General features: G+C 34.8%; 1 protein-coding gene across 1 annotated transcript in view; it reads right to left on the minus strand.

Moving 5' to 3' along the window:
• Window positions 1-6603: 6603 nt before the first annotated feature.
• Window positions 6604-12337, minus strand: part of ESCO1 (establishment of sister chromatid cohesion N-acetyltransferase 1) — a gene marked incomplete at both ends in the record, with an annotated part of 38033 nt that continues 32299 nt past the window's right edge. Inside the window, 2 exons of the mRNA XM_084252099.1 lie at window positions 6604-6751; window positions 11010-11197. Of these exons, the coding sequence (XP_084108225.1) occupies window positions 6604-6751; window positions 11010-11197 (336 nt within the window). The remainder of the gene's footprint in view (window positions 6752-11009; window positions 11198-12337) is intronic.

A 12337-nucleotide genomic window follows, 5' to 3' on the forward strand; every position in this document is an offset into this window, starting at 1 on the left:
GCTTTCGAGAGACGGAAAGTAGTAAAGGGATGGTGGGGTGGGGCAGAAACAAATTATTTTTTCCTTTAAAGTACAATCACTGTGGAGCAAAGTGCAACATATTTGTCTATTCTCCAAAGAATCCCCCCCAAATCTGACCTAGGTTTTTTGGGGGCATCATTCTCCTTCAGTTCTAATTTCAGGACCTTCAATCCAGGTTAACTCCACCCTAGGCAGTTATGCAATTCCTTAAGACATGGCCTGCCCATGGGAGCCTGAGGACATACTTTGGAGAACAAACATGAATGAAATTTGCATTGTTTTTCTCTACAACACTAAGTTAGGAGGAAATCTGACGCTCAGCATTAGCTAGCCTGAATGTGTTACATGAGACTCACACCATTGGTGTGGAATTAATTGAAGATTAACGTTTGAGGCCTGAACCCTCAGTTTCTCTTCAGAGCTGTACTTTGGTACAGCATTTTACTCAGGGGTCTGAAATGATAGAATGTAGAAGATATTTGTATTTAAAAAAAAAGTAGCTTTGTCTTTCTCTGTGCAGTGTTAGCTTAAGATTTATAATCTTATATGTATTGAAACTTTTGGCAAAATTTCCACAGGAGTTAAAAGTTTACTATTTAAACTGAACAAAAAACATCAGTAAATACAGAGCAGGCGTGTGTGCATTTATGCAGCTTCTTGCTTAAATTCCTTTGCTTTTTCTATTAAAATGTTTGCAGTCTCTAAGCACACCATGTCTGAGAATATGGAACCGTGATTAACCTTGTACAAGGAGAACCTGACTCAATAGTTGAGCCAATAACTAAGAAGCTTTCAACAGTCACCCCACACCTGCCCTGTTTGGTTGAAATGAAGTAGCTGGCACCAGCAAAGTAAATGTCAGGCTAAGGTTCCCTGTGGATTGGAATTAGTTTGTTTCCTTTCAGGGATGCAATCAAAGCTTCCTTTAAAAGATACACTGGATGAATATTAGTTGCCTTGTACTGACAACATAGAAATTGCTGGAATGGGAAAAGGCGCCACAGAAAGAAAGAGAACTGTTTTTTACATAATCTTACCAGTGATTCTTTTACAAGAGAGAAGAATCCATTTAAAGTCCTTTTGACTCATAATAATCAAGTGGGGCTGTGTCTTTATCAACTGTAGAAGGCGTAAGTTTGTACGGATTTCTAGAAAGTGATCTGTTACAAATTAAGTGTCTTTGGGAAGTTTACTCTTAAATGCTTCAATTCTCATCATTAAACGACACTTCAACATTTTTCTCATTAGCCGAATATACCACTTTATTCCTCCTTAAAATGGCTTTTTTAACTTGAATCAATGTCTTATTTGTGGCCTGAAACTACAGAGAGGGGCCTACTAAGCCTACATTTACTTAGAACAAAGAAAGTATTAACTGACGGGCTCTATTGGCTTGTGATAACGAGTTTACAGCTAGTGAAAAGATGCAATGTACTAATCTGAAAATGATTTGCAGCTCTCAGTTTTAATATAACTACTTATGATGGTTTAAATGTATTCTGAAATGAGTTAATTCCTTTCAACCCTATTTTTAATTGTTCTTCAAAGAGAATCTGCCTTATATATATATATGCTTAAAAATACTCCTATTAAGTACAGCAGAATTTTTGGCAAAGAGGTACGTTTTGAAGCAGGTTGATTTAGATATGAATGTATTTCAGTTGTTCCTGTTTTGCTGAAAAGACCTAATACAGATAGTAACAAGAAACCCATGTTTGTGCAATATTCCAATGATAATTACTGTATAGAGCAAAAAAAAAAAAATACTTGAAATAATTCCAAGCATGTGTACCTGGGCAGATGGCTTCTCAGGGTTTCTTCTGGCTTTATGGCTTTATACTCTAAGGAAAAATTTTTTAGAGTTTACTTTAGATGCAGGTATTTCAGAGCTTTACTCTGAGAACTGAAATGACTACAATTTCTTATATACTATTAATTCTGTGGAAGAGAACTGCCAGAATAAAGCCAAAAGGCCATCAACCCAATGATGGAAAATTCAAATTGACCTCCTTGTCTTTCTAATGCCTGTCTCACCAAGGTTTCTATCTTTTAAAATCACCTTATCAGTATAATTCTTTAGAGAATGTTAAGTCCTACTCCTTTAAGGATAAAATTGCACAAGCACAGGACACCACAATTTGTTAATACATACCTTGGTGTGTTCAGCTTCAAGCCTTGCCATCTCTTTAACATTGTGGTATGAATGTGTTCGCTAGGCCTGCATAATAATTGACCTATAGACCTGTTGAAACTTGCCGTGGATGCCAGTTCACACAGGTTAATACTGAATGTAAACTAAAATTAGAATGAGAATCATTGTATTCATTTTTTTTTGGCTGTAATTTATGCAATTGCTTTCTGTGATTTTTAGAAAATGGGGCACCTATGTTACTTTATTACTGTAAAATTTTCTTAACCAAAATTTGGTGAATTTCACTAGTCAGTCTACCTCACATTTTGTTTATGATTCTAAATTGTCTTAAGTTGTGTCTACACTATGTTCTTGTCCTATCGTTTAATTTGGTGAATGTATTAAAATTCTCTCCCCCCTCCGAAAGCTTGTTTTCTCTAAACTAATTTTCTGGCATTTTCAAAAACTGGAACGAGCTTTGTAACTCTGGCAATGCCTAAGCAAGGTGAGAAATCCATATATCAAAGATCGAATGACAAAGAGTCTACTATTCTGGCCTAATAGCCCAAGTAAGTGCCAATTAATCGATGAATTAAAATCAGTGGCTTTTACATACATGAAGCAGATACATGTACACACACACACACACACACACAAAAGCCTCTACAACCACATGTATTTACAGAGTTACACATAAAGATGACAGATTTAAAATTAAAGAGATGTTAATATTTGTAGTACATCCATAATCTTTTATCTATGGCAACTATACTTACTTTGGTGTCCTTAGATGAACACCTTTGGGTTGCTAGAACTGTGTAGTGTGATCTAAGGTGTCAATTCCATTTATAAACGCTACAAAATTTTACCTACTCTTCAGAAGAAATAACTGAATCTAGAAAATTCCCTTTCAGTTCTGTTATGTGAAGAGCTAAAATAATAAAATTTGATATAAAACCATCAAACTGCTCTTCTAGGGTAAAGGTACTGCTCAGAGAGGGGCAATAAATATTTGTGCATACGTGACAGATTCAGGAGTGAGCAGAAACTGTCAGTGTTCTGCTACATATCCCAAAGCAGGTGCTTTGCAAAGACTGAAAGTTGTGAAACTGCTGTACCTTCGTATTCAACCACTTAGGGCTGGAACAGCATCCAGGGAACACACAATCCTCAGTCCTTTCTTTATTCATGGAAATTGCCCTTTAAAGTTCTCGTGTCCAGTACAATATTGGCTATAATACTGAAACCCTGGCTTCACAGAAAAAAATCACTAACAATGATTTCAGAAGGGGTTTTTGAGACCAAGGAAAGGACATTTATTCAACAAAGTACCTGTTCTTATAACTGTCAAGTACTGACCCTAGGGAAAGCACCTACTTCAAAACTATGCCAACAGATGGAATAAGTGGTAAGAAAAAGCAACAAGTTGATTTCTGACCTCTTCTTCATTTTATAAGCATTTCAATGTATTTTATTTTTAACTAGAGGGGTGAAAGGAGATTGTTGTAAGACAGAACCTTCCCTATCTGCCAGAAGGCCATGAGAATAGGTAGATAATATACGTCTGCAGTCAATACCTCAAATATGAATGCAGGAATCTTAGCCCCTGGTAAATAATGCTACGCAAGAATATGGTTGTTCTCTTATCCAGATACTAGCTGGGCAACCATGCAAAGCAAGCAAAACAATTAAGGTATCATGTATGTCTATTATACTTACTGTTCTACTGCTAGTTAAGCTTGTAGTAGACACACCAAATTCACGCTTGCATATTGGATGAACTGGTAACATACTGATTTTATAATTCTTGCAAAGTAAACCCTTGCATGTCCATACAGGCCTAGGCACAACTGATAAAAACTTCATGGTTCCTGTCTGTATGTGTGAATCTTAAGTTGTGTATATATGAGATATTTTTATAATGGCCTTAAACAGTTATTCAAGGGCAGCTGACCAAAAATACCATAGGCCCCTTCATATATCAGCATTTATAAAATCAACTTCTTTTGACTGCGGTTATCAGTGTATACTCACTGTGTCCACGACTGCCTTGATCACTCTGTGGGGACTGCATTTCTTTTTCTAACATCATTTGAATTTTCTTCAGTTTTCATCTATGTTGGAACAGTGCTGACCATTGATTCTTAAAACTCTTTCTATGCTTTCTAACACTCTCTTCTCGTTCTCTAACCTTGCACATGTCTTCTCACTTGCTCTTATGTAAGACTCTTAAACAGTGGTACTTACTACAACCCTCATACCCCCTTATTTCACAAACCTCAGGATCATGATCTCTTCTAAAGCTTCAAATAACTAAATTCATAAATATCCTTAGTTCACACTTTTTCAGGCAAGCAATAAGTCCAGGAATGACTAGACAAGCAAGCCTCAAGTCCAAAGGGAAAGAAAGAGTATCAAAAGTCACACAATCATGAAATATTTACAGTGTCTTACCATTCCACCCATATAAAGCCTATAGAACCTTATACTACTCTATAAATTTAAAAAGCAGGGCCTCCCCGGTGGCACATCGGGTTGAGCGCAGCGCCGTGAAGCTGTCTGCAGCCTCTGCAGTGGAGGTTCGATTCCCAGCCGGCCAGGGAGATTCTCACATGGTGTGGCAGACCTCTCCTGTCTCCCCTGCTGCTCCCCTCAGCAGTATATTTCGGTCCATTTGCCTGATCTGCTCCCCACTCTGTCTCTGGTGAATCCTCTCACCCTCCCGCGCCTCTGGTCTGTACCCCAGCTCTAGTATAAAAAATAAAATAAATAATAAATCTTTAAAAAAATTTAAAAAGCACACCTTTTTATTCAGAGGGGGATAAAATGTATACTTATTCATCTTGAAGTCCTAATTTTAGTCAGTTTTTAATGGAGATATGATAATTTCAGCTTATAAAATTAATCTGTTAAGCCACAGTAGTATTTCAATCTTGGGTTATGGCTCTTTATTTCTTTGAACAATTAGAAAATTCTCAAGTTAGGATTTTAGCCTTTTGGAAATAGAGTTTAGAACAGTTATTGCTGACATTTAGATCCTTTGGCAAACTGGTGAATATTGGCTTTTAAGAAGTCAGTGTTATATTTCAAGGTATCAAACCTAAGAAACTCCCTGAAAAAAACACAAATGACAACAAACCATTATCATATTTATCACTTAAAAAAAAGCTATCAAGTATTTTATTATTTTATTCTACATTATTTACAGGTCAAAAAGGCCACAGCAGTTTTCAACATATAAACCCTTTAAAAGTAGAGGGCACTATGAAGGATAGACAAGTATCAAAATGAAGTCCAGTAATGAGGACATATACTCAGTGTAGTATTTCTGAGGAATAACAAAGCAGATACCAAATCATCTACATTTAGCTTGTGACTATCCATAGGTTTTTATAAATCTCTTAGGGATTTGTTAACAGCCTAAGTGTGCCAAAGATGGTATTTATTAAAAAAAAGAAAACAGAATGATAAACTTTAAAGGTACCTTCCTCATTCTAGTCATCTATTGCTCTCCACTAAGAAAAGCCTCAATTCTTTACCACCTTCCATTTCTTCCTACCATTGAGAATAGAAAAGAAAGAAATGGAAGAAAAAGCTCAATATTAAAAAAGAAAACAACAACTGCCTGCCTGCCTGTTACCGTTTAGGTGTCTCTCTTCACCAGCCTTCTCCCTTTGCAAGGCAGCAGGGGCAGCTCTCCTCCCAGGGCTGCCCGCCTGTGACAATGCAGCCCTCTCTTTCAGCAAACCTGTCCCTTTCAGGGGCTGTTCTTTCTGCCCACTTTTGTTTGTGCTAGTACTCTCTACTCCTCTCTCCCTTCTTGCAGTAAACCTGCCCCTGTGCATGAAAACGAAAAGCTCAATATTACAAATTCTTCCTGCTTTTTCTTACTTGAACCTTTGAATTTTTAAGGGAGTGCCTTCACAGTATACTTCAGGTCCTTTAAGAGTTAGCTTCATATTCTTATACATGTAATACTGTACCCCCCTGTATAACTCAAAAACCTTGGGTTTCTGCTCTGTGAAAATACAGTCTTTAAAACTATAACTGGTATCAGCAGATCAATATAAAAATACAGTACCAAGCTACACTGGTATATTTCCATATTAAGAACTTCAAAATGTACTTATCACTGAGACCATAGTCCTTGCATTAGTTTTCAGTCCACTATGAACAATTATCTGCTGCATGTAAACATGTCTAAATAACTATAGATAAAATACATCAATCATAAATTTCTGTAAAAGATAATAAAATATCTTCTTTAAAAAACAAAACAATAATAAGCTATTACTGCATTGTTTCCAATTTTATGAAAATGGAACAACCTTTTGGCTGTTGCCAGTCCTGAGTTCATTGTAATAAAAATGGCCCTAGTTCCTGGTTAAAGTCAGCAACCAATCCATTTCTCTTCAGTAGATGTCTTCTAGTACTGTAGGCAAGAATTTGTTTTAGGTACTATTTTGTCCATTAATAAAATTATATACCAGAAACTGACCAGTGCCACAGTACTGTGTTGCAAACAGTTTTCCATCAGGAGTGGGATCTGAGAAAGCAATTTCTTCTTTACTCAAATATGAGCCATATATAAAGTTACTCCTATTAAAAAAAAAAGGGGGAGGGAGAAAATTTTAATCATTACAGTTGGAAAATTCTGTCAAATACAAATTTGACTAGAAAGACTTGAGATAATGTTGCATATTCTAAAAATTATTGAAAATAATTAGATATCTAAAATACAATAGTATCAATAAGGTAAAAAATTATAAAAAGCAATAATGGTTTTAAAAACATTTACCCAATACCTTTTCCTGAAAAAAATATTGTATTCTGAGTAGAAGGAACCTCCTCAACTTAATATCAACATTAATGGTGAAAGACTGAAAATTGATCCCCATATGTCAGAAACAAGTTAAGGCTATTTCTGCTAGTACTTCTTCTACTCAGTAATGTACTATAGGCTCTAGTCAAGGCAATTAGACAAGGAAAAGGAAAATCAACCAGAAAGGAAGAGAAGAAGTAAAACTCTCTCTTTTACAGATAACATGATCTTATATCAAAGGACTCCATAGGAACTCATTGAGAAACTATTAGGTCCGATTAAAAAAAGACTTCTGCAAGGTTGCAAGATACAAGATCAATATTTAAAAATTATAATTCTATGCAATGAACAATCCAAAAATGAAATTTAGAAAACAATTCCATTTACAATAACATAAAAAGAATACTTCACATAATGATTTAATGAAAGAAGTGCAAAACCTATAAAATAAAAACTGTGCAAAGAATGGGCAAAGAAATTAAAGGAGGCTGAAAAAGACAACCCTTGTTTAGAAATCAGAAGACTTAACTTTACTAAAAAGGTATTACTCTGCCCCCCACCAAATTCATCTGTAGTTGATGGTTTTGCAGAAATTGACAATCTGGTCCTAAAATTCACATGGAAATGAAAGAAACTGAATAATCAAAAGAATCGTAAAAAGATCAAAGTTGTAGATTTTATACTCCTTATTTCAAAACATAATACAAAATTGTAGATCTCACACTCCTTATTTCAAAACAAGATACAAGCTGCAACATTCAAGGCAGTCTGCTAATGACATAAGATTAGACCAATGAAATAGAACTGAGAGTCTATGTATAAGCCTTATTCATGTCAATGATTTTTGACAAGGGTACCAAGAATATGCAATAGAAAATTTCGAGTAGTCTTTGTAAGTAATTGTGCCAGGAAAACTGGAGATGCATATGAAAAACAAATCAAACACAAAACTTAAAATGAATCAAAGACCTAAGTATAAGAACTACAATTATAAACTCATCGAACAAAATACCAGGCATAAATCTTTGTGCTCTTGGATTCAGAAATGGCTTCTTAAATATGACACCAAAAACACAAATGACAAAGGAAAAGGATTTATAACTTGGAGTTTAAAATTTAATGTTTTGGGGGCCTCCCTGGTGGTGCAGGGGTTAAAGTCTCAGCACTATCAAGCTATTTCCAGTCACTATGGCATGAGTTTGATCCCCAGCCAGGGAATTGACATTCATAGCACAGCAGACCTCTGCTGTCTTGCCCGCTGCTCCCCTCAGCAATGTATTTCAGTCAATCTACCTGTTCTGTTCCCCACTCTGTCTCTGGTAAATCCTCTCACCCCCCGCACCTCTGGCCTGTACCCCTGTTCTTGTATGCATAAATAAATCAATCTTTAAAAAAAAATTTTTGCTTGTGTATTATAATACTCCCACTTTTTAAATTAATATTTTATTTTATATAATTCTTACATCATTTTTCATTTTTGCACAATGTACGCATTTTCATTTTAGTTATATTCCCCATACAATTGCACCCCCCCTTTATTTTGACTCTGGTCCTTCCTCTCCCTGCCCCTGCCCTCCACCCTATAATATTCCCACTTTTTTTTGAACTGAGATATAGTTGACATGTATCATTATATTAAGGATGTACAACATGATGATTTAGTATTTGTATATATTGTGAAATGATCACCACATTAAATCTAGTTATAACGTATACACGTAGTTAAAAATTTTTCTTGTGAAAGATGAGAACTTTTAAGACCTACTCTCCTTTAAGAATTTTCAAATATGCAATACTGTATTATTAACTACAGTTGCCATTCATCACATGACATTCCTATGTATTTATAACTGGAATTTTTATCTTTTGACCCCTTTTATCCTTTGACTACCTTTTCAACTATTGCCTCTGGTGACCACTAATCTATTCTTTATATCAGTGAACTTGGCTTTTTTAATAATGTTTTTAAAGATTCCACATAAAGTGCTATTATACACTATTTCTTATATCTGCATCCCTTATATTACTTTGCATAATACCCTCAAAGTCCAGTCACATTGTGGCAAATGGCAAGATTACATTCTTTCCTATGGCTGAATAAATATTCCACTATATATATACATATACATGAATGTTTTCTTTATACTCATCAATGAATGAATGGAAAAAGAACCACCACAACTCATGGACATAGCGTGTGAACAGGCATTTCTCTAAAGACATATAAGCAGTCAGGAAACACATGAAAGATGCCCAACCATCTGCCATGACAGAAATATAAGTAAAAACCACAATGAAATACCACTTCACATTCACTAGAATGGCTAAAATTAAAAAGAACAGTAACAAGTATTGATGAGGCAATGGATCCTCTCTCATACATTGCTCATGCAAATGTAAAGCAGTACACAGCCTCTTTAGAAAAGTTTGGTAGTTACACAAAATGTTACACATACTGTTATCATATAGCCCAACAATTCTATGGCTAGTTATGTACCAAGAGAAATAAAAACATGCAAGTACTTCTCTAAGTATCAAAAATAAATACACCAAAAATTTGTACATAAATTTTCAGTCTTATTCATAACACCAAAAAAATAGAAACATTCTCATATATTTATCAACTGATAAATGGATAAAAGATGTGTTCATACAGTGAAATACTTGACAAAAAATGGGTGAAGCACACTGATACATGATATACAACATGTATGATTCTTCTAACATCTAAGTGAAAGAAATGAACAATAGAGAGTCCATAAAATATAGAAATCCATTTACATAAATGTTTAGAATAGGCAAATCCATTAAGATATAAAGTATTAGTGGTTGCCAGAATCTAGAGAAGATGAACAGAAAGTAGCTGCTATGAGTATGGTTTTTTGGAGGTTTTTTTTGAGGAATGATGGAAATACATTAAAATTAGTGGTGATGGTTGCGCATTCTTCTAAATATACTCAAATTCACTGAATTATCACTTTAAATAGATGAATTTTATGCGGTGTAATTATATCTCAAAGAAGTTTCTATTTAAAATTTTTAAAATGTAATCAAGATAAAATACTATTAGAATTTTTATCTTATAATCTTAATATAAGTGGGGGATTTAAAAACATTAAATGAAATAGGTAGAAACTATGTTTTAACAGGAAGCTTACAGCGGTAATCTCACTAGCACACAGAACAAATACCAGAGCAATACTATTTTATGCTTTTATAAGCTAGAACCATCTTATGGCTGTCATAAGACCTAAGTTTACAAGATTTAGGGAAGGGGCAACACCTTTATTTAAGACTATTATTTAATCAGCTGCATTTTCCAGATTTAGTTCCAAAAGAACTAAAAACAAACCTGTTGCTTGTCATGAAAAAAGGGTTACACCTGAGCCCTTCTGGATCATTACTCATTGACAAAATAAGGGAGAGACCATAAACACATTCAGGCTCTATCAATCCTAGTGTCTTCGGAGCCACTAGCAATAATGATGGATTACTTGAAAAGTACACCTATAGATAGCAAGTATTCAGGAATTCTATTAATAAATGAGACTGATCTAAAAACCTCCTTTGCATAATTAATTTTAACCTCCTCCACTAACCCTTTATAGAAAAAATAAAACAAGCAATTCATCAGTTATTTGCTATACCTCCGAATAAAAAATCAAGCAATAAAAGAAAAATTAGAGAAAATTTAAAAATAATATTCTTTAAGAAAATTTCAACTAGAAGCTAAACTCTCAAAAAACTTCACATTTATCTTTAAGATTCTCCAATATTGAATAAAGTTTGAAATTAGCGGGTTATTTTGGTCTATTATAGTTACAGCTGAGTTAAAATGGTTTAATAATATTTAGTCAATAGTGCTTTCTTCCCCTCAGATTAACTTCGTATCACAGTGTTTAAAAATTCAATACACTGACAATCTCAAGCAAAATTTAATATAAAGATTACATAATAAAATTAAATACTAGTGTTTCTTCTAAAACTCAAATCCTAAACTACTAGAAATGATATGAAGAATTATATCCAAGGTACCTTAGGCATTCAATCATACGAGAAGCAATTTTCTTCCGACGCATCATGCTGAATACCCATATTCGGCTGATCCCACAGATTGCGGGTTCTGGCAATGTTGAGCAGCACCAGGCCTTTTGCCTTTCAAATCTGACTTTTTCTTCTTCTGACCTGATAACTGGAAGTTTCTCTTCTATAACTCTGTAGCCCTATAGGTATCAAAATGCAGAGGGGTAGGAGATTTTAAAATGAGAATATTTTATAGCAATTGTCTATTTCTGACCTTTGTGAGAAGGTCCGTACATTGGCTTGGCTTCTTGACAAAGTATGTGGACCTTTATGCTTTCACTATCATTTTAGAAAACAGACAAGATATACATGCTGGTCTTTTTAGTTATGTTACTAGGAGAGGAAGTTAATTAAGTTCTAGATTGCTCCCTTATACACTGCTGGTGGGAATGCAGACTGGTCCAGTCCTTATAGAAAGAAAGCAGTATGGTGGTATCTTGAAACATTAAAAATGGATCTCCCATTCGACTCAGTAATTCCACTACTTGGCATTTACTCCAAATATTCAAAAACACCAATTCGAATGGAAACCTGCACTCCCATAGTTACTGCAGCACTATTTACTATGGGTAAATTATGGAAACAACCTAAGTGCCCCAAAACAGATGAGTGGATCAAGATGTAGTATATATACACAAGGAATACTACTCAGCAATCAAAAAAGATAAACTCATGCTGTTTTCAGCAACATTGATGAAGCAGGAAGGGATAACGCTAAGTGAAGTAAATCAGAAGGAGAAAGAGAAATATACTGGATGGTGTCACTAATATGTGGAACACAGAATATCTAAACAAAGAGTCAAATAAAAACAAGCTTAAAAAACAAACCCTGGAAAGTTGACTACAAAACTGAAGCATCCAGAGAGGGGAAGGTATGGGAGAAGGGTAAGAACAAAGAGGGAAGGAAGCTCAAAGGACTATGGTGGTGGACTATGGGCAATTTGGTAATGGGTGCACTACACTGGCAATATTAAAAAATAATACTATCTCAATTAAAAATAAATATATTAATTAAAAAAAGGTTTTGGGAACATTAATCATCTCTTTCATAGATTCATTGAGAGATTAAATAACACACACAAAGCACCCTGCCATCATGGCTGACCCATAATAAGAAGTGAATGTTTTCTTTACCTCTCACATTCTAAGTACTAGCAAAAGTCCAAGTTAAGACCCAGCAATCACAACCGTTTCTGTGATAGGTATCAAAGTTCTAGGGTTCACAACTGTGCAGGAACTAGGAACACAGAAGCCGGTGTAATTCCTTTCCCCACATTCCT

This window comes from Talpa europaea, assembly GCF_964194135.1.
Source record: "Talpa europaea genome assembly, chromosome: 13".
Taxonomy (NCBI): Eukaryota; Metazoa; Chordata; class Mammalia; order Eulipotyphla; family Talpidae; genus Talpa; species Talpa europaea.